Here is a 27,324-nt window from a genome sequence, read left to right as displayed (position 1 = left end):
CTAGAAATTGGATCTACCTATAGAAACATGAGCCTGTGCAGCCTGGCATTTATTTTTTGCTCACTACATGACAGGGCTGTGTTTCTGCACTGAATCTGTACCAAAACACTGAAGCTCACAGCATGAGGTTCTCTGCCTGCTGAGGCTGCACAGCTTGTGCACACAGCCAGTGAAACAAGAACATGTTCCCTGGAAGCTGACAAAATGTCCTCCCTTAGGAACGAAGGGAGACAAATAATGTTACCAGTTTTCATTTTCCCTCACTTCTGAAAATTAGCTGTTAAGTTTTTATCTCTCTAGGTTTCTACTGAGATTGATTTTTCAAATAATGATGGTTGTGTTTATTTCAGAATAAAAGCTCTTGCAGAAATCACTGTCATAGTTTGCACACTTTAAATGTTTTACTGCAATGTGATTTAATTGAATTTAGAGATGCTCAAAGAATTAATAAAGTCAGGTTTTTCCTCTAACACAGAATTTACAAAATATTTAGAAATCCTTGGTTTATTAAAAATAAATTTTTGTGTTATAAATGTGCTAAGAAGCACATGATAGTAATAGCTGTAACTAAACTTTGTCTCTAGAACACTTAGTGGTAGATTAAGAAAGAAAAAAAAAGTTATTGTTTAAAATCAGTATTTTAGTATTCGAGCTAAAAGGGTCATCTCTGCCTGTAATTTGTTATCAATATACCTTTTCAAATGGTGCTGCAGTTAGGAAAAAACAGTCATGGGTGTTCCACTAACAATGAATCTGAACTGATTCTAGTTGTAATGATTTTCTCTTGCTGCCATGGGAGAGGGGGGCCGGGTCACAGAACACGTAGTTCAGCCCCAGCTGATAGTCCCCAGGGAAGAACAAGGGTGTTGGTGTTCAGACTTGGCCTTCTGTGAGACAGAATCAGAGAGTAACACTCTCCATGAGCCTGCTGGTCAGCCTGTGGGATCAGGTGTGGATCATCCTGCCCAGCAGTGTGAATGTTACCAGACCCAAATGAGAGCCTTTAGTAAACCTCAGTGATCCCTGTGGGATCTCCGTCTCTCTTGCACTGTCCAGCGGCTGCCAATTACTGTGGCTTTTACCCAGGGAAGATCTGTGGTCTGGAGCCTGAATCCATGCTGGATCAGTGATTAGGACACAGGGAGTGGAAAGCAGGACGGCAGGACTGTGTTCTTATTTCAGCCACTGATTCATGGTGGCTTCAGGTAAGTCACTTGGTACATACTTACTTGTGTTTCCTCTTATTTGATGAGGTTGATGGTAACCAAAACACTGCAAAATTTGTGAACAAAGTGATTTATAAATAATTTTCAATGCTTGTTGGTAAAGTTGTAATTCCAGTTGTAGGCAATTTCTACTTGTAGGTTGTTTTTTAAACTTTTATACAGCAAATATCAATACCAAAGTTATAAAGCTTCCAATGTGTATTGTATCCCTTGTGGTAATGGTTGTACTAGGTATTTACTAGAAAATCTTTGCTTCTGTCTTCATGCTGAGTAAAAAACGAATATTGGAGTGTTTTTTGGCAGGACCTTTAAAATTTAGTCAATGGTAGGGAAAAACGTTAGTTGATCTGGGAATACAACTCTTTTACTAAAACAAGCTGTACTATTTCAAAGGACATATCAACCAGTGCACTAACACAGGTATATTAGTTTCTGTTGATAGTCCTTCTTTTCAGTCAGATCAGGAGTTATTTGTCTGTGTTCTGTTTGTAAAACGCTGCACAGTGCTGTGTACAATGTGTTTACTGTTTAATGTTATCTTAAAACCTGTTTATTTTAACATGGATTCATTGTATAATCAACACAGATTATCTGGTTGAATACTCCGTATTTTTTATTATAGGAGCAATAACTAAGTAAAACATGTCTGGAGTCCTGCTGGGTTCTAAAATTGTGATAGTAGGATTTTAGCTTTAATCTGTGTCCTGGTTTCAGCTGGGAGTTAACCTTCTTCCTGGTTGCTGGTACAGTGCTGTGTTTTGGATTCAGTGTGAGAATAATGTTGGTAACAAACTGCTGTTTTAGTTGTTGCTGAGTAGTGCTTAGTCTAAGGCAAGGACTTCTCAGTTTCCCATGCTCTGCCAGCAAGCAGGTGTACGAGGAGCTGGGAGGGAGCACAGCCAGGACAGCTGACCCAGACTAGCCAAAGGGATATTCCATGCCACAGAACACCATGCCCAGTGTATAACTGGGAGAAGTTGTCCAGGAGCCACCAGTTGCTGCTTGGGGATGGGCTGGGCATCAGTCAGTGGGGACTGAACACCTGTATGGAGCATCACTTGTCTGTCTTGAGTTTTATTTCTTGTGCTCTTTTTGTTGTCTTGCTTTTCATTAGAGTTGTATTATTTATTCAATTTTATTTCAATTATTAAACTGCTCTTTTTCCCATTCTCCTCCCCATCCCAGCGGGAGGTGGTGGGTGGTGAACAAGCAGCTGCATGGTACAGAGGGGACCTTGCTGCTGGCTGGAGTTAAACTATGACAGTCCTTTTTGGCACCCAGTGTGGGGCACAAAGGGTGGAGATAACGACAGATCTGACCAGAGCGTGTAAAACAAATTTATTACAAGCATTCATTATATTAATTTAATAGTCATTGGACACAATGTTGATTTGTTTGTTCTCAAGAGGTGTTGCTCTTTTCTCAGGTTTGCGTCATGCAGTGCCTCACTTGGTGTGTGTGTTCCCTTTGTGCTGTTTTATCACCTCTGGGGGCTGGGCTAAGGTTGTTTCTGTTGTACTTTGTAACACTGGCTTATGATATGATAAAATTTTAATTGTGAAAGAGAAAAACAATCACAAATGGATGTTCTTCCAGGAAAGTTGCTGCTCCAGTGTCCAGTGGGCAGTTCCAAGACAGAGAGGAAGGGCTAATCTTACTCTCTGATCCTATGGAAAGAAAGTCATTTTACTACCCTTACTTTTTATGTCTGCATTACTCCTGCAGTCTGCCTACCTCCCATACATGCAACTTAAAAGTACTGTTTCATATATTAATACCAAAATATGTGCTCTGAATCGGGATGGCTTATTTTTATTAAGTAGAACAACTAAAGATGGCACATACAGAAAATCACTAGGATAGGGGAATAAGTGTGTCTCAGTCTCCTAAATTCTTGGAATCACCCGTAATTCTTTGTAGTGAGAAGGGAAAGCTGCTTACAGTTCAAAGGTGTAGGTTTTAATCTTGAAGCTGTGATGGCACTGTCTGGATTACAGCTTGGGAAATTTCAGACCATTCTGGCTGCAAAGATCATGCCTTGTTTTACAGAAGTTTTGAACTAAAAAATGTCTATATCTCATAAAAATCAACTAGCTATGTCTTACTGCCCTTCATTTCTTAATCCATATTACTTGAAATGTCTAGATTTTAGTATATGTATCTCAGTACTAATGAGTTAAAAAACAAAACCCAGAAGTCCTGCATTCTGTTGTCTTTTAGGTGTCCTGGAAAGTTTCAATTTATTCAGGCCTGCCAGGGTATGGTTGAGTACATGAGAAATGTTCAGACTTTCTTAGGCTCACTGACCTGACTTTCCTTCGTCACATTAATCTGTCCTGCTTCCTCCCAGAGACACTGTCATGTGGAACATGGCTCCTAATAGTGCCTTGGACTGGGTGTAGTAACTTGTTAACCTCTTGTGTAATGCAGGAAGGATGAAAAACTTAACAGAGGGTCAACACCCTACCTTGCAACCTATTAATGATCTTCTGATATTGGTGGTGTCACTTTGCAGCCTAAATTGCTCAGACACCTACAGGAGGACTCACACTGTTTACTTCTTCTGTGCTTCTTTCAGAGCAGAAAAAAACCATTATGGGCTGATACAAACATTCCATCTGTACCAGCTGAACAGCACAACCGAGCAGAGCATTGGGTCTGTGCCTGTGGATGCCAAGGAACCTCATGCCTTTAGAGTGGCACTGAATTTCCTTGTGCAGGACAGTTCATGAGACTTTGTCCTCTTGGTTAAACATGTGGTCAATTTGCAAGCAAAGGGCCAAAGTCATAACCACTTTATGACTGTTCCATCAGTGTAAGATGAATTTGTGGTTTCGCTTTCTAGTGCATAAAGTAGCTGACAAAAAGATGTGGGGGTTAGAAAGACATTTCCAGGCCAAGCTGTCCCAGGTTATTGTTACACTTCATAAAGCTTTGAGCCTCTTCCTCAGAAAGTGCTCTCAATGGAAGTTCTCAGCAAGGAGATTACACTAAATAGATTCTACATTGACTGAACATGAGACTTGCTCATCTGTCTGCTCAAGAGCTCTAGTGAGGGTAAAGCAGCTCAGTGTTATATTCAGAGTTATGCATTTGACACACTTGGATTTAAAAAAAGATCACTGCCTGGTTCTCCCAGGGTTCACATGAGATGATAAAACATCATTGGCTCACACAGCAAAACAAGGCAAGCATGTCAGCCTTAAAATAAATTAAACAAGTCATCATGTTACTGTGATCACAGTGATTATGCTGCCTGCAGATTGCACAATGACTATTTCCTTCTACTCTGTATCACTGGGTGCACGTGTCATGTTTACAAGCAGCAGAGCTGTGTATCCCTGCTCTGACCTGGGGTTCATCCTGCAGGGAGCTGTACAAAGGGAACCCGGAACAAGCCCCATTCAGACACCTTACTCTGAATACGAACAAATACACCTTTTGGCAGCCTCGTGGTGCCTCTTGCTTTGCAAAGCATCTGGTTTTGCTCAGAAATGCTGAGGGTGAGGTTCAGACAGCATACACATCACAGAAATGCAGATCTCCATCTACAGAGGTACAGCCAGCCCGTGGGTGTGTGGATATGAGTGGAATTGGGGCAATCTGGCTGTGTCTGAAGTCTGTGCCTGCCTACTGCAGAGTGCCATGTATGGAGAAGGTAACTCAATCTAATCAGACTGGCTCAGGCTGAGGCACCAAACAGCCTGGCCATGGTGGCCAAGAGCTCTGGGTAAGTTAACTTCAGGTTCAGCAATTCAGACATACCCATGGAAGCACTCTGGAAATCAAGACAGAAGACTGCAGCTTCCACTAAAATCAGACACTAGACTTACAGCTTAAATGGCAGTAGGAAGCTACTCCTTTTCTCAGGTACAGTTTCATCTTATAAGTAAAAAATAGGGAAAAAAACAACCAAAAAACAGTAGCATGCACACTGGGAATAGCATCAATCTGCATTTCACATATTTTTTTATATTTCACCTTCATATCACTGAATCGTCTTTTTATCATATTTTTATCTGCCTTGCTTAGAAGCAGTTAAGTATGATTTTCCATACCTTTCACAATGGGAATTCATAATGTAGAGGGATTTAGTAAGTTAGGGCGATCAAATCACGAGTCAGTCAAAACACTAAACACAAACACAGTGTGCCCCCCGACACTCCAAAAACCCACCAAGAGACCCTGCAATACAGGAAACCAGCAAGGCTCACAGGCATTAGGGAAAAAACAAGCCACTTAAAAATCCTGCCTCTGTCCTGAGGAATCCACTGCAATCACAGCTCATCTCTCAGATTATTGTTACATGTCGCAATAATTTTCCAGATTTGTCTCCAGATCACAGGTGGGCTGTCACAGCACGGCAGAGTGATGGCAATTAGGTAACTTGATGAGATAGATTTTCAGGTTTGGCTTTGTCTCCCCTGCCGTGGTTCACGTGGACTGGGCTGATGTGCAAGTGTTCGTGGCTGTTCACACAGGCCACTCTGCAACCATCCTCAATTTCAAAAACATGCTTTTGGGGAGGGTTCAAGGTATGCAGGCAACTACAGTCTCTCGGGGTAGCTGAATTCACACATATTTCCATATGCTTAATATCCAGACAACTTTTAATTTTCCTGTTCAGAACAGTAGCACAACGGGACACTTCACAGGACAGGCCTGATTTTCCTCACCAAACATGACTTAACTCCTCACACTCCATTTAAGTTCTTCTTTGATTTTTAGCAAAGTAAGCAAGCAGCAAATTAGACCCTTTTCCATAAAAATAGACATATAAACCCTGAACATCTATGATGAGGAATGTCTTTTTGAAGTCTTAATTTCCTTCTAGTGTGTGCAGTCATACCAGTCATGTAATATAAATACAGAAGCTTACTTTAATAGCTCCCAGCTCAGCAGGAGATGAGAGAATAAGATCAGATCTCAAACCTTTGTCCTTTACAACAGCAGTTTGCCACGGCTGTGAGTTTTATCAGCAAATATTCTGCTTCCCCAAACTTCTTCAGCTGCCAAAAGCCTGCGGTAGGTAGAGTAAGCTTTCCTGGGAAACAAACAACTGTCTGGGATACTGGTACAAACTGTGATTTAACCACTGCAGCCTCTTTTGACAGTACATCTGTTTTACTGCAGAAGGGCTACTTCTGTTCACAGCCCCCAAAGGGGATCCCAGCCAGGAGCAGGGAAATCAGGGAAATCTTACAGGTGTGGAGGTGCTCCCGAACGAAGATGCCTGTAAAGCTGCTGCTCCGAGACCTCGCCTTCCCCAGGTCTCCGTGGCTGCTCCGCAAACGTCTTCTGCCTCCCTCGCGAATCCATCCTGGAAAAACCGAGGGACTTTCCCATCGCGCCCCTTTCCAAGTCCAGGCCCCCGGGAACAGCGGCCACGCCCCTGGAGCCCGGCGGGGCCGGCACAGGAGCTCACACCTGACCCTTAACTTTTGATATTGAAGAAATAAGAACATACAGGGAGCTTTCCCGACCGAACACCCGGTCCCGGTGTGAGAAGCCGCTGGGACCCCCCACCCCCGATTGCCCCCTCCGAGCCCACCCCCGACATCCCCAGGAGGCCGGGGGGGACTCTCTCCTTCCCTCCCCTTTCCCCCCTTCCCCTCTCGGGCCGAGCCCCCCCGGTGCGGTGCCCCCACCTCAGCTCCGAGCGCTCCGGGCGCTCCGGGGACAGCGGGACGGGCCGGCCCCGCCAGGGCTCGCGGCCCCGCACTGCGCATGAGCGGGGGAAGGCGGCGGAAGGGCCCGTGAGGAGCCGGAGCCGCCGCCGCCGGAGGAAGCGCCGCCGCCGCCGCCGCCCTCAGAGTCCGCCCGAGCCGGGAGGGGAGAGGCCCGCACAGCCCCCACCATGGTGAGCGCCCGCCTGGGGCCCCTCCCGGCCCGGCGCGGCGCCTCGGGGCCGGCCGGGGGCAGCGGGGCCTGCTCGTGGCGCGCTGAGTGCCCGGGAGCGGCCGAGGCGCCGGTGCGGGGGCTCCGCAGCCCGTCACGATGTGCCGGGTCGGGGGTTCCTCGTCCTCCCGCCGGGCAGGGCGGGGAGGGCGCGCGGGGCGCGGGCCGGGGCCGCGGGGAGCGCGGCGGGGGCTGCTCTGGGCAGGGGCCTAAGCGGGGGGCGCCGGGATCCCGCCCAGGCCTCCGGAGGCCCCGCACGGCGGGAGGGGCGCGCTGGCACCTGGTGCGAGGGCTCAGCACCGCCGGGAGGGACGGCGCGGGGGAGCCGAGCTGGGGGCAGCCCGGTGTGTGCCCTGAGCCTGCCCTGTGCCCGCGGCAGCGCTGGGAGGGAGAACAGGGAGCTGCCAGGAGCCGGGGGCTGCCTGGGGTTTTCCTCAGGATTTCGGGCGGCTCAGAGCCCATCAAGTGCTGTCAGTTCGCGGGGAAAACTTGGGTGTGTTGATGCTCCTTAAGCTGGGGTTATGTTGGAGAATTTCTGGATAATTGTTCTTATGTTTTGGGGAGGCTCCTATTCATAGAAGGGTTGTAAATGAGGACCTTGCAAAGGTCCTCCTGGTGAAGGTCTTGGGACCTTGTAAAGGCCCCTCTTGCATTTTCTCTGTGATATTGCTTTCGTTATAGCTGAGGATTTGCTGTGGACTCCCAAATCAACTGACTTTCTCCCTTCTCTCTTCTAGAGGGAAACTGCAGTGGTTGGAACAAAATTGGCTGGTTTTGTTTGCCTAAACAAAAGAAAAATACATTCTTTTACTTTAAATAAGAGGGGTCCATATTGGTTTCTTCCATAGTGTCTTATGCACCAGATGGAACAAGTTTATAGTTGTACTTCTAAGCTTTCCCTGTATACAAACGTTGTACAGCTTTAGCTGCACCTGTACAGTTTAAATTAGTACTTTTCTATAGCAGCAGTATTGTCTTAGGAAGGGTGTAGGAGGGAGTCTTTAACATCTGCTGGTGTACACTTACTGGTATAAGGATATCTTATACCTACTGTTAATACTATTCTGTCAAGTTGTGTTAAAAACATATTAAAAAAATTACAGTGTCACCTTTAATTGATGGAGTTACCTTGGCATAAAAATTTGGTTAGCCAGCATTTAAATTAGTGGTGTGTAGACCTCTAATAAACTTGTCACTATGTTACTAGTATAATTTTTAATTGAATATTTTGATGTAGATATTCACTTGCGTTTTTTATGAGAGCTTAAGACTGAAGCCTGGGTAAACTTCAGCCTGTAAAGGTGTCTTATTGTAATTCTGCAGGTCTGGGACTGTCTCAAATAGCACTTACACAGTAATGTTACACAACTTTTTATGAAGATTTTTTTCCATAAAAATCACCTAGAGCTGTCTCACAGTATATCCAGTGTAGGTATGCAAAGTAAATACACAGTTGATGTCTTGTACATGCATATTTTATCGGCTGGCTCCGTGGTTAGAAATTTAAATTGAACAATGCTGTAGCAAGTGGCCAAGTTACAGAAATAGTAAGGGACGTTATTCTGAGAATAGCTTTTTGTGAGAAACAGCAGAATCCTCTCTCATGCTTGGTCTTCTTGGAAACACTAAACTGAAGAACCAGCAGCCATATTCTGTGTAGCAATTCTATAGATTGGTATTTATCAGACTGGAGGGAGAAGGTGGATACTCTGTCATGGCCCCGAGCAGAGTTGTGCAGCCCTGCACAAACAACTGTGTTCAGGTTGTGCTTGTTGACTCCCAACACCCAGGTGAAAGGATGACCTAGACACTGAAGTGGAACTAAATGACAGGCTGCAGCTTGTAGAAGTAGTAAATACAGGATTGTTTCTAGTGCTTGGGCACAGGATTCTGTACCTGTACTTGTGGTATGTCAAAATCCTCTGCTTGGTTAGGGAAAAGGTAGGGAGACTTCTCCACAGAGATCCAGAGATATCCCATTGTCCTGCCCATGTGCACTACTGCTCTGGCTCGTCCTTCCAGTGGCTGTGCCTGGTTTCTGGGGCCAAGTAACCTGTCCAGCACAGTAAATGCTGTTATGGTTTGGGGCCTGGCTTCTCCTTGCCTCTGCAGCAGTGCCAGCTGGAGCACTGCTGGCTCTCACTTGGTCTCACCAGTGTCCAAATGGCCAGTGCCTTCAGGACAGAGGTTTCCTGCCTTAGAACTGTCTGTGTCCAGCACCTGGAATAGACACCCCACAGCCTGGTGGGCTCACTCTGGCCTTTTAGGCAACTTGGACAGTGTTTCTGTTCGGCACTCAGGGACACCCCGGCAGAGTGGCTGCGATTGCTGAGAGCAGTCTGCCTCTTTCACCCACTCTTTTGAGCTGGCTGAGCAGCTCCTGTGGAAGTGGTCTTCTTCAACTTCCCTGGTAGGGTGTTCCTGCTTCACCTCATCAGGAGGACAAGTGCTGTGCCCACAAATAAAGGCAGAGCAGTAAGCTGGTCCATTTTACTCTCAGCCATCTTCTCCAAAGAGAAGAGCTACTACCTGTACTATTCTGAATAATTTAAGAAATTTAGGGCTACGTGTAGTACTCCAGGCAAGTTTGTGAGTATCCATATCTGTATCCAGAGCCAAATGCTAACATTGTCTCTGTTTACATTATCTATCATACTATCCAGTTTGTGTTCTCTGAAGAATATTTCTATGCTGATAAATACATAATTTCTTACTGTAAACCTCAGCTGACAGGAAGTTGTAAAATTCAGTATTACAAGAATTCCATGTCTGACGCTGTCTTCTGTAATGTTATTGTACTTCATGACATTGTTATGCAGTGTTTAACTCAACAGGCTGTTCTGCAGGGCTATTTTCTGTGGTGCATATTCATGTCTGTAGCAGTTTGTTGATATTAAATATTTTGGGGTTTGGTGTCCCATAGTAAAACTTGTAGATTCTTGGCATTACACTTAGAGTAGTTGGAGTGCTAGACAAGATGGTGCATGATGTTGTTTCCTCTCTTAGCTTACCAGAGATCCCTTTGAACTAAGGCTGTAAAATCACTTTTAACTAGAGCCATGAAAAAATTATTCAGAAATATGAACTACTCTGAGAACAAGGTGTGAAATTTATTATGTAGCTCTTGATATTTTACTCATGTTTTATGGTGCCAATGCAAATATATGGTATGAATGCAGCTTCTGAGGGCTGAATAGAGCTTCTGCCCCATACCAGAGCTAAGAATGCCAAGCAACTGACTGCTTTATTTTGTCCTTTTTTAGTTGGAAAAGCCCTGATTTTTGGCATTTCCTTCACTGTTCAGGTTAATGTGACCATTACATCTTCTGTCTAGCTATATATTGACCTGCCTGCATGCAGGTACTAAAATGATTTTATCCACTAAAAGAACATTAGAAGGTATAAAAAGCAGTTTTAATTTTATGTTGCTTGTGGTTTTTTCCTTGGATTTTGTATCTCAGCAGACTTTGTAAATGGTTTTGTTCTGTTCCACTGCAGACAAATGGATTTCACATCAGTTTGAAACTTGAAGCTTAAAAATGTCCTGATTGTCTTACTTCTTAGAGAAACTGCTTTGGAAAATAAAATGTAGTTAAAGCACATGTTTGTTTACATTATGCAGAAACTATGGCTATCCACTTTAATTGTTTTGTCTTTAACTTGGATTTTTTTTTTTTGGTAGTACACATGTGTGCCATCACAGTTGGTGGATTCAAAATGCACTCCGGTGTATTCATAGATTCCTGTTATGATTAACTTTTGTTTTCTTATCAAACATAAATGCTCACGGTTTTGCCTTTTAGGCTTTAGCCGTGTATTTATTGAATACCAGCTGTAAACCGGGCTATTTGCAGGTGTCTTGTCGGTTCCTTTAATGGATAGGGCCCAAGGTGGGGTGATTCAGGCCCTGTCGGGGGTGATATTCTCCTGACCATTAGTGTCGCAGAAAGCCGTGACAGAGCTGGAGTCGGGCGAGGTTCTGGGATGCCGAGCCCGTTGTGTGCGGGCTGGCGTTACTCCGGGATTGAACTGACGTCAGTGGGGTCCTTAGGAAGCACAGGGATGCTTCCCGCAGCCAGAGCTCTTGCTGGAGTTTAAATGCAGGCAGTACAAAGGCCTAGACTTTGTGGAGGTTGATACTATTTTAGAAAAGGCTTTTACCTGTCACGTGCATGAGAACTTAACAGGCTTTTCTGTGAGTCCTGCCTGAAACAAAGGCACAGATGTCACGTCGTTCAGATTCCCTTAGTTAGCAGTGAAATGAGCAGGAATGGGATCAGCTGTATCGATGCCTGGGAAGGGAAGGGTTTAAAGCAGTTACTGGAGTGACTGTGTGAATGCCTTCTTTGGGGGCCTGAAGAAATTCTGGGCTGCAAAACTGATCGTGCACTGCTTGTCTGGCTGGTGGCCACATATGACCTTTGAGCAAAGTCCAAGAGCACAGTTCTGATGGGGATTCCCAGCTCTCCAGTCCAGGCAGTGTGGGATGTTGCTCTTTCCCATGGCCATTATCCAGGAGAGTGGAGCCCTCGTTTGGCTGTCATCTATCCAGAAAATATTGATGACCAGTGTGCAGAGCTGATATTTGAATCTGAGCTGACTAAAAACTGAGTGTAAAGATATGGAAAAACAATGTTGTGGTCAGAGTTGGTAGATCAGTTCTAGCATTTCTTGTTCTCTAGACTGGGGAGAAAACTACTTCAGGAAATAAAAGCCCAGGTATTTTTTTTTTTTTTAAATTTGGAATCTTTCACTGAAGTATCTGATCAAGGAAAGGTTATTGAATTAGAATATTCAAATTTGGTACTTCATGGTAAGAGGAAGATTTTAATTTTAAAATTAAATTGGTGTTGTACAATCAGATGTTCATTAGAATTAGTGTCGTTTTATTAATCTGCATAATGCAGCTTTTCATTTGGAGAAGTTACTTTGTGTTTGAAAAGTAAGGTCACCTTCTCTCTCTTGTGACATCCGTATTATGAGAGGTAGCTTGGGTACCACACAAATTTGATCAAAAGCTTGAAGATCTGAATTTTTCCTTTTACCCTTAACCCAAAGAGTAAGACTAGGAATTTGTTTCATTTGTTTTCCATTGGATTTTATTTGTATATATTAGCAAGACAGATATCTGTTAAATAAAATTCTGTCTTCCTTTTCAGCTGGTGTTAAACTTGAGATGTTTTAAGTGGATTGAGTTGCATTGCAGTGCTTACAACTGCAGTGTAAGGTATTTGTTGCCTGATGACTGTAGGATTAAAGGTTCTGGGGTGCTCTGGCTGCTGTGTTGCACTTAAAACAATAACAGACTGTTAGCACTCGGCTTCTAGAAATAGTCCTTAAAAGTGCAGGTTTGGAACCTGTTCCTGCTTGAAGTGTGGGTTTTTAATGTGCTGAAGGAAGAGCTATAACAGGATAATAAAAACTCAGCAGTAAATCCATCTCTTGCTGTCCTGTAGTAGGCCTTCAAAGAGTGTCCAGTCACTTAGGATGTGGAGCTTCTGCGGAAACATTCATCAAATATAACGAAAGGGCTTTGGCACTTCTTTACTAAAAATAAACTCATATTTGACCAGTAAAAATATGATTATTCCAGAAAAAGATTATGGCTGAACAGTGTGATTTATTGCATCTTAATATACTACCAAATGCTGTACTGATTAGTGTAATTAGCTGCTTGACTCTTGGCACTTTTGATCTTCTTTTGAAAAGGTTCTATGTTGTCACGATGTAGGGAGCCCCAAGCACGGGAAAAGGTCATGTGCATATGTAGCATTTAAATTTTATCATAAAAGGGATTTAAGCGGCAATTTTTTGTAATAAATTGCTTTCTCCTTTTGTGACAACATGTAAAACACACCACCTTTTGTGGTCCTGAGCATCCACAGTGAATCCCTTCCAAACCTTCTTGACTTTTAGTGGTCTGTCACTGCTTTAAGAGTTTACCCTTGCCAGGAGCAGGGCAGAACAAAATCTCTTGAGGTTTTATGGAATAGTCACCATTCAAAGGGCTATGCATACTTATGTGTGCATGTTAAAAAAAACCCAAAACAAATAAACTAATGATTAAAGGCACCAGCTTTGTTGAAAAAAAAAAAAGGAAAAAAGAAAGAAAAAAAATAAAAGCTATGGTAATTAAGTGTGACTGCCCTGTAGTGCAACTGAGTCTGGCGAGGCAGCAGTCTGGCTCTGTGGAACTGATTAGAGGAAGCTGGTAATTGATAGAGAACATTAAATTTGGGATTGTTTCATCTTCATTTGGGATTTCATTCAAAGGTTTGTTTTCATATATCTGAGTTAACAATACATTTTTAAAAACTGCAACTAAAAATGCATTAGTCATTTCTGGAAGTCATTCCACATGGATTTGTCAGCGTGGTGATTTCTGTGGCACTCTGAGCTCACTTTGCAAGGTGCTGAATGTCTGCTGTGGAGCCAAGTGTGCACAGACAGGCAGCAGTGGGTCTGCACAGGAACTGCTCTCATGGCCTGGCCTTTACCTGGAACCGCTTCAGAAACGTGTTTGGAGTAAAAGATCCAGCTTGAGAAACTTGTTCAAGAGACTGAGTTAAAGCAGCAGCACATTGTAACTTTAAAAATGATGTAGCCTAGTATCACAGTGTGTTAGGTCTGCAGCGTGAGCTAAAATTTTGGCTTCAGCAAAGTGTTGAAGATGTAGAGTGGGTTTGGTTTGGGGGGGATTTTTTTTTTTACGGGGAACTTAAAGGGTATTGGTGTGTTTAGTGTATTATGTGGGTGTTGGTTTAAACCAGATGTGATGCTCTTGTATTTTTTTTAAAGTGAAATTACCTGGAGCTGGTAATTTCGCTATTCTTACAAATAATAGTGTTCACACTCGTTGTTATCAAGGCACAGAAAACTGTATCTGACTTTTAGGACAGATGAATTTGTGTTCTGAAGTGTTAATTCTTTGTTTTAATGATAATGTGCTTGGACAGTAATTATCCTTTGGAATGAAGAGCTTGAGCTCATACTACTCCTAAACCATTCATTCTTTGGCTGAGGATAGTTTATCATGTCTTGGGATTTTCTTTGCCCTTTTTCTCCATACTCCTTGAGAGGGAGCCATGGAAATTACAATAATGAACAGAACATACAAGTTTTGGTTGAATACAAGGTAAACGAAAAATTAAATATTTGCTCCATGTAAGAAGTCCTGACTTAAAATTTTGTCGGAACTTTTATTTACCAAGTTGTAGCGTTGAGAGTCCTTTTGCTTTGACTGCATTGAGTGAACTTTGAAACTGAATTTGGATGTAGCTCAGGATCTGTGCGTTTGCTCTCTCCTGATCAGCACTTAGTTTTGTGTAACTCATACCCTTGAAATACTAACTGTGCTTCTCCTCATCAAAAATATCCTTGGGAATCCCTCTCTGCTGATCAGTTACTGGCAGCAAATTCTCCGTTCAGTTCTGTGCTAGAGCAGAGGGATGTCTCTGGGTCTGGGCAGGAGGCCTGGAATTCAGAGCTCTCACCTTGGCTACTCACTCCCCCACTCGCCTCTGGCAGAATTACCTACCCTTTTTTTTTAGCTTCAGTTGCTGCACCTGTGAAATGGAGACAATGCCTCCTCACAGGAATGTTTTGCAAATTATGTAGGTGGAGTTGAGGACTTTCAAAGTGAAAAATCTCATAAAAAAAAAAAAAGTCTTTAAGGTATTTCGGTGTGTAGCTCCCTGAAATGGATGACCCAGCCTAGTCCCTTGTTGCCATCAAGGGGCACTTCGGGAGATCCTGTTCGAGGTCTGGCCCTGGTCCTGCAGTAGCTGGGAGCCAATGGACACCAACCTCCTGCTCAGGGATGGTGAGCTGGTCAACAGCCTGCTCTGCCCCAGCCTCGGAGCCAGTTCATCAAATATTTTGATATCTTAATTGCTTGGGAAAATTATAGAAGTCCTGATTTAAAAAACATAGAAAGGACTGATTTTTCATTTATTTGTTTATTCTTCCAGTAAATATTTCTACTTATAGTATTGTCTGTTTTCACTAGAACAAGTTGAAATCATCACAGAAGGATAAAGTGCGTCAGTTTATGGTCTTCACACAATCTAGTGAAAAGACAGCAGTGAGTTGTCTCTCTCAAAATGACTGGAAGTTAGATGTTGCAACAGACAACTTTTTCCAAAATCCTGAACTTTATATACGAGAGAGTGTTAAAGGATCATTGGACAGAAAGAAGTTAGAACAACTATATAACAGATACAAAGGTGAGTACCCTGAATTTTAAGGCTTATTTCCTTGTTGTATGTATATATTCTTAATTACAGTGTGTTAGTGCTGCTATGCTCCCGTGCTGGGAAATCTTAACCAACTCTTTCAGCTTTGTTTTTCTATTACTGATAATACAAGTTAGAAGGGGAATATGTGTAGGCTTCTGCTTCACAGGGATTACATATAGGTGCTTTATGTGCTGTAAGTGTAAGTACATTTATACAAGATGAGGGTCTGGAGCTGGAATTGTGTGTGCAGTGAGAAATTGTAGTGGTTAATGAGGATTTCAGGTGATTCTTTTGGGGAAAGCAGGACTCAGGACTTGATCCTGACAAAATGAAGGGTGGCATACCAGGGATGGGTTCTACCTTAATTTTTATTCACCTTGGGCTTATTATCAGATAATTACAAAGAGTGTAACAGAAAACAAAACCTCTTTATCTGTTACATCATCAGTGTTCAACCGATGATACTGTACCACAGATAGCACAGTGAATTCAGGGCAGTAGAACAAATCCTGTGTTTTAGCACTTAGAAAAAATCTGAGTGCTGTGTTTTCTGTCAGTTTTCATATGTGTGCATAATCCAAATACCATTTTCCTGAAGTCTTTGTTGGCTTGCATTAGTAGATCTTTGTTAGTGCAGTTGAAATATGAGCATCTCACTTCCAGACCAGATGTTGATTCCTCCGTGGAAAGAGGAGTGTGACTGGCTGACTTGGAATCATCGGTAATGGGGCAGTGTAACTTCCCCTTGGAGGTTACCCTGTCCAATCTCCTGCATGCTGGTGGTGCCAGGAAATGCATAAAACTACAGTTGGGGTAGTGGTTGATGGGCAGATTTGGGTATTAGTACAGCTTGCAAAGGGACCCTGCACAACTGCTAATAATGGGACACAGATCATCAGCCTTACCAAAGATGCCAATAATTAAGTGTCCTGGGGGGAGAGAACCACTGTGCTCTGTGTGGAATGAGTCAGAATATCATGCATAGTATTAGGCAGAAAACAAATGTTTGTGGTGCTTCTTTGTCTCTCAGTGAAAATAACATGAGCTTCATTGTATGGGAGGCTTTATTGCAGTAACTGCCTCAATTGTTAAAGCTTAACCATTGAGAATACAATTTAATTTTGTTTTTAAAATACTCGCTTACAAAGGCTGATCCCAAAAATGGCTTCTTGAAAATGTTTCCTTATCTTAAATATACTTGAGCAAATTGGCTTTTTCAAATACCTGTTTTTCTTGATACTTACTTTTATGTCCCAAAGATCCTCAAGATGAAAATAAAATTGGTATAGATGGTATACAGCAGTTCTGTGATGATCTAGCTCTTGACCCAGCCAGCATTACTGTTCTCATCATTGCATGGAAATTCCGAGCTGCAACGCAGTGTGAGTTCTCAAAGCTGGAATTCATGGACGGAATGACTGAGCTGGGGTAAGTGTTTAATGTTGGATGTTGACAGTGTGATCCAGTGTCCTGTTCTGGGGAATTCTCAGTCACGTTGCCCTCTCAGAGACTTTTGAGAGTCCAGCATCACTTGTCTCCCTCTGTAAAAATGCATCTGCTGTCTGTGTGCTGGATAATTGGAGAAGAAGGGGGTGAGCTTTGAGTGCCCCTTGCCTTGGTTGTGTGAGCATTTCAGGCAGTTGCCACAGAGCTGCTCAGGGTGGTAAAGCAGGGATGTTGGTTTGCAGTCAGGCATGCCTGGGTTTTCTCTGAGAGCATAGCAGTCTTTATCACATTTTTCTAAAAGTCTCGTAGATTATAGGATCTGATGTATCAGGTAGTGTGTGCAAATGCAATGTGAAGAAATAACAACAAAGAAATGAAATATTGCTGCATAGGTGCAGACTCATTAAAGGCATCCTGAGTTTTGTTTTGATAGTTGTATTCCACAAACAGTTCATAGATTTTTGTTTATGTTATAACTCATGTTTTCATGGTAAAATGAATAATACATGAATAAACATGCTTCTTAAACTGCAGATGTGACAGCATAGAAAAACTGAAGGCCCAGATTCCTAAAATGGAACAAGAATTAAAAGAGCCAGGAAGATTTAAGGATTTTTATCAGTTTACTTTCAACTTTGCAAAGAACCCGGGACAGAAAGGTTTAGGTATGTATTCTTAATCATAAGCATTTGTTCATAAACATAGGAAATGGCTGATTAGAGCAGGAAGTGAATGTGCTGTTGTGATCCAGTGAGTCTGAAAGATAATCACCCCTGGGATAAAATACATCTCTGTGTTGTGAAAGATAGATGTCAGTTTAAGGTGTTCAAATTGATAGAAATATTTGCATCATTAATAAAGGCTACAAAATTTTATGAGAGAGGGTTTATTCTTTCACTGTGTGTGTGCAGTGCTCAGTAAGCACAATGGATTATGGTTTTACATTAAAGACATAATTGCACCACTTAGAATTTGCAGCACTGAACAGATTAATTGAATTTCTACTTTTAGGATAAATTGAAGCTGTAAAGCCATTTTAATAAGCACACACTTGTGCAGTCTCTCGCAACACCAAAAATGCTTGCAAATGTCTTGGCAAAATAGAATTGGAGAAGTACAAATGGATTACTGTGTCCTGGGCCTGATGCCTATTGTTGTGCTATTGGTAATAGGTGTCTACCTACAGCTTTTTTTTCCCCCCTTGTTTCATTGAATGCTTTTTTCATTATTTCAGGGCTCATGTGCCGACTGTGGCTTTGGTTAGTGTAACAGGTGAAGTGGAAGAGTCACTTATTAAAAATAATTTCAGAACATTACAGTTCAGATGGAACTAATTGAAAAACTGTAGCTCTGTCTACTCAAAACAGCAAAAATGAGGGAACAAAAATTTCTTTCAAGCAGTAATGTTAAAAAGCCAGAATGCACATTAATTTATATACACTGTAATTGAGATATCAGCCATAAACTATAATTTCATGATTCTGTAGCTGTTAACTTCTTAACTGTTCTTCTTTTGAGTGAAAGCAAAATACTGAAAGACCAGTAGGTTCTTCCTTGGCAACTTGTAAGTTTATTTTCCCTAGTAAAGAAAATGCCCTAATACTGCCACAGAAAACTGCCACAGCTTTGTACTCACAGGCTGTGTAAAGATGAGCCTTCTGCTTTAGTTTTATATGCTTTTATGTAAGGACCAACTTTTGGCTTAAAATAAGTATTGAAAAATAAGTAAATAACCAAAAACTCTGTGTCTTGGTTTCAACTGTCATTGTTAAACATCTTTCTGTATCTTGTTTTTTGTTTTCAATTGGATTATGAATTTCATTGTCTTTAAAGAAGCTTCAGAGTACTGTGAAGCAGTAGAAAATACTTGTGCATGCTTGTAGTCAGATCTGAATCATGCAAGTAAATGAATGTGCTGATTCTTATGTCTTGTACAAAGATTAATTTTTTTAGGCTGCTACAACACGGAAAACGTGGGAAGGTAGAAGTTAGGATGTGGGAAGTGTCAGTGTAGAGTTTGTTCTGCAGTGTGAATGGTTGCAGGGTTTGTTTTTTTTTTAATGGTTACCATTGTAACATTTGTATGTTGTTTTCAATCTTTAAACAGCTTTACACAACAAGGAGCATTTTGTAGAATCTCTGTAAGGTGGTAAAAATGAAAGGAACAAATTGCAACGATACCATAATTACATGGCCCTTTTTAGTTAGTTTTCTCAAAGCTTCAGAATAACAGAACTGTTTGATTTAGTACTTACCTTTTATTTTCTTTTCCATATTTTAAGGTACAAGGAAGACTTGCATTCCTTTTCTAAATCCCTCACAAGTCCTGTATAGAAATGAATCTGTTGAGTGTCCCAGATGGAACAGACTTCCATAAAAATTACCAGGAAAACTAATTCCCTTGCTTTATTTCTCATTCATCATAAAGCTTCTTTATGCAGGTTAAGCTCTAACAGTGACAAAGTATAGTTTTCTCAGATCTATATAGGATATATACAGTATAAGGTGGGTTTTTTGATTGCTTTTGTTTTCAAGTCTGGGTCTGGAAGTGATGTACTGAGCTTAAAATCCGGATGCTTACCAGCCCTTTTGGTGCTCATAAATACACAGTTCTAGGCATGAATTTACAACAGGGCAGAGTAATTCTGGAAACCCTGAAGGAAAAGAATATTGGGAGAAGTACAGTGCTGCAAAGTAAGTGCTCCTAGTTAGGCAATTCATTTTGGTGTGTCTGAATAACTGCTTGTAGGAACTTGCAAATTGATTTTAATGTATATTGGTCTCTAATCTTGCAAACATTGTGCAGTAGTTCAGGCACAGCTCTGGAAATGTATTTCCTCTGCATAATTCCTTACTGCTGTCTAAGTACTTTGGATGTCTTAAAAGTTCTTGTGCATTTTGCATACCATTGGAGAACCCCTTGTAGCTGGTGTTCATCTCAAACACTGTTTGCTTCTCTTGCATGTCTCTGGATAAAACTTAAAATGGAGTATATACTTGGAGGCTTTCCTGTTTGATCCATGAGGATTTTCCTGAGCATTCTTACATTTATGAAAACCTAAAATTATATCTTTAACTTCCAATTTTGTTATTTCATAAAATTTCTTTTAAAACATGTAGTTTGTCCCAAGGCATTATGTCTACTCATACAATAAGTTTGAAGTTGCAGTATCCTGAGATTTTTTAACAGCCTTTGCTTATCCACAAGAATTATCTCAAAACTGGATAAGCATGTCAAAATGCACAGTGTGTTTATAGTTTGTTTATAGTTTATAGTTTATAGTTTGTTTACAAATCACTGTAAAGACCTTGCATTTCTGTGTGCATACCATTAATGCAGCACAGGTAAATAAAAATTAGTTTTCTAATCTGTTTCCTTGAGGAACTGATCAGCTCCATCAGAAGTTTGTATCTGTTAATTTTTAGAAAGACAGTAGTTTTAGTTGAGAGCTAAAATGCATGTTTTTGTGTCTGAATCTTCTGTTGAAGAGAGATTCCAAACCTTTGCAGTCGAATTATGTTTGCCATTTTCACATACAGCTTATTTACCGAGGAGTACTGACTTGTTTCTAATCTGTCTCTTCTTCTCGAGGCTCAGACTTAGACTTTTGTCTGAAATCACACCCCTTTGCAGTTGCTGGAAAATCCTTCATGAATTTTATTCAGAAGCATTATAATGTGACTCTGCTGTTCGAAAAGAACTTTTAATTTCAGATATTAAACAATTCAGAAACTCACAATCACCATCTATTTTCCCTTCAGCAGTGCAGATTTCATGCTTTGTTTTGTTTGCTGTTGATTTCATCTCCAAGATCTACCTCCCCGGGTTTTCTTAAATATTTGGGCATCCTGGGGGAAGGGAGTGGTGGTGTTGGGTTGTTGGTTTGGGCTTTTTTCTTGAGGTGCAGTTGATCCCGTGCCTTTTCTCTTCGCTCTCACAAGAGGATTGTTTATGGAACAAATTTGCTAGACTGCAAAATATATAAGAGCTTTTTTAAAAAAAATAGGCCACTTACATGGGCAGGCTTTTGGGACCACTGTATGTATTTGGCTAAGGATACTGAATTTGGGAATTCACAGTGAGTAGTGTTTTGTTCTGCAGCACAGAGGAGTTGCTTGGTAATTCCTGGTAATGCAGGTGACACTGGGCAAAGAGTTACATATCTGGGTTCTAAATTGCCTTTGTCAGCTAACAAGTTACTGTCTGCCACTACTAAACAGTAAATGCATGTCAGTTTAGCCCTTGGCACATGCCAGGGAGGTGAGTTGTCTTTCTTTTCCCTTCCATGCCAGACTAACCAGGCTCTTTCTTTAACTGCTGCACTCCTAACAGCACCCGTGCCTGAGAGGCTGCTCTGAAACGGGTCAGGTCAGATTTCTCAGTTGTCCTGAGAAACTGATTCCAAGCAAACAGAAATTTCACAGGAATCTTCAGGGAAAAAACAAAACAAACAAAAAAAACCCAAAAGCAAGATGCAGAGACTCCCAGCAAACAAAAGAAAAAAACCAAACCAAACAATACCCCAAACCACCAACAAAAAAACCCCAAACAAAACCAAAACCAGCCTGACCAAAATAATGCCAACAAACACACCATCAACTGTCTGTCTGCTTAAAGACACTACTTAAAGATCTTTTTTTCCCAAGGAAATCTGATTGCAGAAATGAACACTTGACAAAAGCCTTGTTACAAAGGCAGGACCTATAATAAGGTTGTTCTAAAAATGAAATCATGAAAGGCCAGTTTTATGTAAATTGTATTTTATATATTTTAAAAAAATGAAAGCAGACCTCACTACAAAATACTGCAAATTTTCTTTTCAAGTCAGTAACATTTCTAAACCAAAAATATTTCTCTGATATTTAATTATGTATTGCTATATAGCAAAAGGCACATGAAATGTCCTTGTGTGTTTTGGATATGTTAGATATTAATATGGGCAATTTTCAGTTCTATATTCAATAGTATCAAAATCTAACATACTTGTGTAACACTTTATTTATGGTTGCCTTTTTGTAAAGGATCCATGAGTATATTTGCATTAGTTTAATCTTTTCACCTTTATGAATATATAGTTCATCCTAGTGTTAGATACTTGTGGAGATTATATATTTGATATGTATATCTCTAAAAGTAATATATTTTAATATTACAGATTTAGAAATGGCCATTGCCTACTGGAATTTAGTACTTAATGGAAGATTTAAATTTCTAGACTTGTGGAACAAATTTTTGTTGGTAAGTTTAAATCTTTACATAAGCTGGATTGCAGTATTTTCAAAACTTGGAAGATAAACATGTTTAAATTATCAAGTAGATGAAATAGACTGTCTTGACCCAAATCCCAGATGTTCATAGTGTGTACAAGAGAAATACGTTTTGGGGATATGGATGTGTCCAAGACAGTAAAAATGAATGTGTAATAAGGTTTTAATTTATTTTTTTAAAAATATAAATTTTCTACCCCTCTGAACAGGAACATCATAAAAGATCAATTCCTAAGGATACCTGGAACCTTCTTCTAGACTTTAGTACAATGATAGCAGATGATATGTCTAACTATGATGAGGAAGGTAAACATTTCCATTTTCTTTCATTAACTTCTAACTGTGTTTAATGCTACATTCATTAATGTGTGTCTGCTTTGGCACAGCTGTCTAATAACAGCATAATTAGAATACCCCCAGTGATCTAAAGCCCAGTCAGAGCTGCTTTAATGCATGTTGTAAACATCTGTTTGTTACTGCAGGTTTAAAAAAGAAATGCTGAAACTTCTATAGAATCCATTTTCTTTTTTTCTTCTGTCTGAGCTCAGACACAAATTCTTTCTTATTGAGACAAACCCTGATATTTGTGCATTTAAAACCCATGAATTCTCTGTCGGTGGGAGCAGTTCTTGGCATCTTCATCCAAGGAACTGACCCATGGCCCAGGCAGTTCTGTGTAGGGTGCTCTGGTTTTACTGCATTTCGTAGCTGAGAATGTTTTTTAAGTTTGGTTGCCTCGGTTCATGTGAGGGTTGGCCATGTAAGGATATAGAAGTGAAGCTGGCAGCACCCAGGGATTGCTAAACATAAGTCACTTCCTACCAAATGTGTTTCTTGTAAACTTCTATATCGATCTTCCTCAGTCCCATCTGTAGCCAAGAACAGCTGATCCCCCTCAGTGCTTGGCAGCACATCAGTTCCGTGAGGGGAGGAGACTAAACTTGTGATACCTCCAGAGCAGAGGGGAGCAAACTTCTACAACTTCATTTAATAATTATGAGCAGTTCTCATTCCCCTGTCATCGAGAAAATGCTGCTGCCTGTGATAAATCCATGTAGTTTAAAAAGACTAAAGGTAGAAAATACATTTGAATGATTTGGAATAAAAATATTCGAAGGAGAAAAAAGCCCACCAAAACCCCACCCATGATTATTTTTAACCTTCACGTGACCATCATGTACAAGACTGGGAACTCTTTGGTTATGGCTGCCCATAATGTGTAAAATATTGTTATATATTTCAACTGCCTCCTGGTGAGGAATGTGGAGGAGTGTATGGAGTGTTACAGGAGCCTTCTGGGGCATCAGACTGTCAGGGTGTGCTTGGCTGTGCTCAGGTGTGGCTGAGTGTGCTGGTTCTAACAGATGATGAGCTTGGCATTGATACAAACCATACTGTGAGCAGTAAATGCTGTAGAATGTTCTGTTTATGCTGCTGCTCACAGCGTGAACTGCTCCATCCAGTCTTCAACACTCCTTAAGCAGCTACTGCCATCCTGCAGGTCAAGTTGGAGTCCTGGTGCCTGTTTTGTTTTGTTTTGTTTTGTTTTTTAATGGAGGTGGCATTTTTTTTGTTTTATTTTGTCAGGAAGATGACCTTTGAAAGAGATGGGTTTAAAGGAAGCAGAAATCTTTAACCAGCTCTTAAATTTCAAGCAAGAAAATCAAATTCTGATTTTTTTAGGTAGAAACTCTGCCTGGTTTAAGACTGGAAAGTAAAGAGCTTGTTTGGAACTGAAGCTTTTAAAAGAATGGCTTGTTGAACAGAGTTCTTATGTTCTGGTGTTTTTATCTTTTAGGGGCATGGCCAGTTCTTATTGATGACTTTGTGGAATTTGCACGCCCTCAAATTGCTGGGACAAAAAGTACGACAGTGTAGCACTAAAGGACCCTTCTAGAGTGTACATAGTCTGTACAAATACCTGAAATGGAAAATTGCACAGTCAATTTCTGCTGGCTGGACTGAACTGAAGATCAATCCTCACAATATGGCTGAGGGTTGAGACAAACCTTTAAGGATACATCTTGGACCATATCATATTTCATTCTTCTCCTGGTGGTTTGGGCTTTTCTTCTAGTCTGGACCACTCTTGCCCGTTAAAATTCCAACATTGTGGATTTCATCATGGATTTATTTTTTGTTGGTGGATCACCCTAGTTTCATCTCCCATAAGTCCTAGAAGCTTTATAATTATTTTGAGGTTTCTGGTTTCACATAAAGCACAATGCTGGTCATCATCAGACAACTGTTGTATGGCATCTGAATTATACAGATCAACATCGAAACAATTTTTAAACGAATCCTTAAATATACACTTGGGGCTGGTTGCAAAGACTGTACTGAGAGCACTTCCTGCAAGAGTGATATATTTAAGTGTCCTGGGTCCGAGTTTTTTCTTTTCTGGAAAAGTGCAGGTATTGTCTAAGTGAGTTTGAGTACCTGGTAAAAACAAATACAGAACTAAGCAAGAAAGCCCAAGGTTGTTGATCCTGGGGTCTCTCGGTGCCTCCCTGCCTGGTTTGATCGTGCCCAGCTGGCTGCGAGGGCAGCTGAGCTACGACACAACTCTGTGCACTTACAGCACCCACGTGTGATGTCAGAGCCCTCAGTGACATCAGTGAGATGAGCTGTGTGTGTCCTCATAGCATCCAATATTCCCTAGGTTACTGTCTAAGAAATCAGATTTCATTGCAGTTCTGAAATGCTTATCTGTCTGTCAAAGAAAGGTTTTTCATTTCTGTGGAAATCGAAAACTTGAATATACTGAATTTGTGTCTTAACTGTTTGCTACACAATACAGTATTTTAAATTGAGATGTGTAACTTTTATGGTTGAGGTATGATGAAGCAAATGGCCCTGTTGTACAAGAAGCTGGTGAGTTTGATGTGAATCTAGGTTTTGAAACCATTATCCTGATAAGTTAAATCTTTGTAACATAGAGGTACTGCCGTTACGGATGACACCCTTTTTTCAATTATTTTGTTGAGTTTTCCTTAAATTGACATATCACTGTGGTTGCCAAATATAGAAATTAAGAGTAAAGCTTTCCCAAACAAGCACAGATCAGATACAAACTACTACACTGGCTTTGTTTGTTTAAATTATTTTGCTGATCACTACTTTTTACTGTCTTATGCGTTTGACTAAATCAAGTTCATTTGGTTTAAAGCAGGTTTTATCAGATGCAATTATTCTTTATCTTTAATATTACAAGAACTTTTGAGCTGCTTTTGTGGTCTTTTACTCCTCACTTAGTTACTTGTGAAGAGATTTGAAAAATCCTGCTCTGTAAAACAAGCTGGAAAGAACAAGCTCCAGGAGAGGAGACAGACCGGAGTCACAAGTGAGGAGAGAGGGTTGAGTTTGTGCTCTAAATAGTGCTGTGATAAGGCCAGAATTATTTTTGAGATGAGTCACTGGTACTTGCACTAAACAGCAGCACACTTTTACGCAGATGCTAAAAGTGTTTTAGGGAAAAATTGAAAAATATTAAACGGATGAAAATTTTTTATTTGTACTCTCTGAAATTGCCCTTAAGGCTGGCTCCCCTTCCAGCAGTGCCCTTTTAGCAAATCCACTTGTGCATTAATTCCAAAAATACAGTTCCACAAAAACATTGCAAACTTGCTCCAGCTACTGGAATTGGCTATGCCAAAAACTGTGTGTTTTGCTGCTTTCAGTATATCCTTTCTCAATTTTGTGTAAATATAAATGGGGACTTTAAATTACAGGGGTGGGTGGGGTGGAAAAAAGCTCGACAAGGTATCTCTGCGTGCTGTTTTCTGTCTTGAGGGTTTTGGTACCGTTTCAGATTGATTAGTTCAAGTATTGCTGTGTTTGGAGAGGAGAACTGACTTGCTTTTTATCCCAATACAGACTTGTCCCTCCAAAAAGTCTGAGATTGGGCAGTGGCGAAATGCCGTGGTGTTTTAAAGACTATTCCTTTTGAATGCAAGATCTTTTCAACAAAATAGTGTTGTCATCAGTTTGGTACTACATGCTTATAATTACTGTGTAATTATAAAGAAATACATAAAACTTCGACTTATTGCAGAAAAGGGGTTATTTGTGCTATCATGGCATCTTAAAAGTTTTTCAAAATGACTGAAGTTGAAAGAAACATTGATTTAACAGGGTGTTGTTTTAAGGACAAAATGCCTGATTACAGGGAATATTTTGTATTGAAACGTGCTTGGATGTGGCCATGTGTGTTTTTCCTTTATATATTTGTGTGGGTTTTTTTCTTTTTTTTTTTTTTTTTTTTTTTTTTTTAAGAATGCAGTCAGTTGCTTCCTTGGATTGCTTTAATTCGTAAGTGCTTAATGTCTTCAATTCGATGATCTCCCCACAAATGGATCGATTTAATTTTGCCAAATGTCAAAGAAAAAAAAAAAAGAAGGCAAACATCAAGTTTGTAACCTGTTTTTATACATTAAAAAAATGTACAAAATTAGAAGTGCCCTGATATAAAACACTTAATCTCGAGATTATATTTAGTAAAAAACCGTCATTTACATATCTCTGTAAGTTCAAATGTAACTTCTTACAATCCCTCTCATTACCAACAGAGGCAATAAAGCTCCAGTGAAATTGCCATGACTGAGGCTTCTCCTGCATTGTTTCAGTGTATTATTTGTAAGGCTTTTTTCTGGAATGTTCTTTTAAGGAGTGGGGGGGGGGGAAAAGCATGGAATACTTGTCTTCTGCATAAAATACAGTTTCGTGGTAAGTTGTTTTTTCTTTTTGGGGAAAAAAATAATCTAAAAAGTGCTTGTTGTACATGTGTACAAGTCCCCGTGGAGCCGGTGTTCCCAGCCCTCGGCATTGCCATTCCCTAGCATGTGAAGGAAGACACCACACACACTGCAGTGGTTTAAATGTGGCTGAAGACCATCCTACAGTAGTGAAGTGACTTTTTTTTATCGACCTGTTAATAAGTAACTTACGACCTGCTTCAAAACTGTTTTACAATGAAATCCGCGCTGAGAAATCCTTATTTAAGAAAGATATAATTTTTTAAGAATGCATTTAATAAACTTTTGTCATTCACACTTTATTTAAATACCGTTGCCAGAAGTCTCTGTAGATTTTATTTGAGTATGGTACAGTGACTGTGTTTGGTTTTTAAACCATGGTGCCCCTTCAGTCCTCTGAGCTCTCCAAGAGTTGACTGCAGCATTAAATACTTGATGAAATTATAATTTCATTTATCAGAAATAGGTCTAAGCTTTGTAGAACTGTAGCTGGTT

The 27,324-nt window shown here is 40.7% G+C and overlaps 1 protein-coding gene across 2 annotated transcripts; it reads left to right on the top strand.

The window, feature by feature from the left end:
* The first annotated feature begins 895 nt into the window (after positions 1 to 895).
* Positions 896 to 27,137, top strand: DCUN1D1 (defective in cullin neddylation 1 domain containing 1). 2 transcript variants are annotated; one of them, XM_064665990.1, is made up of 7 exons: positions 896 to 1,205; positions 15,133 to 15,349; positions 16,621 to 16,789; positions 17,342 to 17,472; positions 21,964 to 22,046; positions 22,285 to 22,381; positions 23,874 to 27,137. In XM_064665990.1, the coding sequence occupies exons 2-7, from the start codon at positions 15,175 to 15,177 to the stop codon at positions 23,951 to 23,953; spliced, it is 735 nt and encodes a 244-aa protein (XP_064522060.1). In that variant the 5' UTR covers positions 896 to 1,205; positions 15,133 to 15,174; the 3' UTR covers positions 23,954 to 27,137. The 2 variants fall into 2 exon arrangements, with proteins under 2 accessions (XP_064522060.1, XP_064522059.1); XM_064665989.1 differs by lacking the exon at positions 896 to 1,205 and adding an exon at positions 6,931 to 7,086.
* Positions 27,138 to 27,324: the final 187 nt, after the last annotated feature.

This window comes from Pseudopipra pipra, chromosome 10 (genome assembly GCF_036250125.1).
Source record: "Pseudopipra pipra isolate bDixPip1 chromosome 10, bDixPip1.hap1, whole genome shotgun sequence".
In the NCBI taxonomy this organism is placed as follows: Eukaryota; Metazoa; Chordata; class Aves; order Passeriformes; family Pipridae; genus Pseudopipra; species Pseudopipra pipra.
This window is presented reverse-complemented; position numbering and strand designations above follow the sequence as displayed.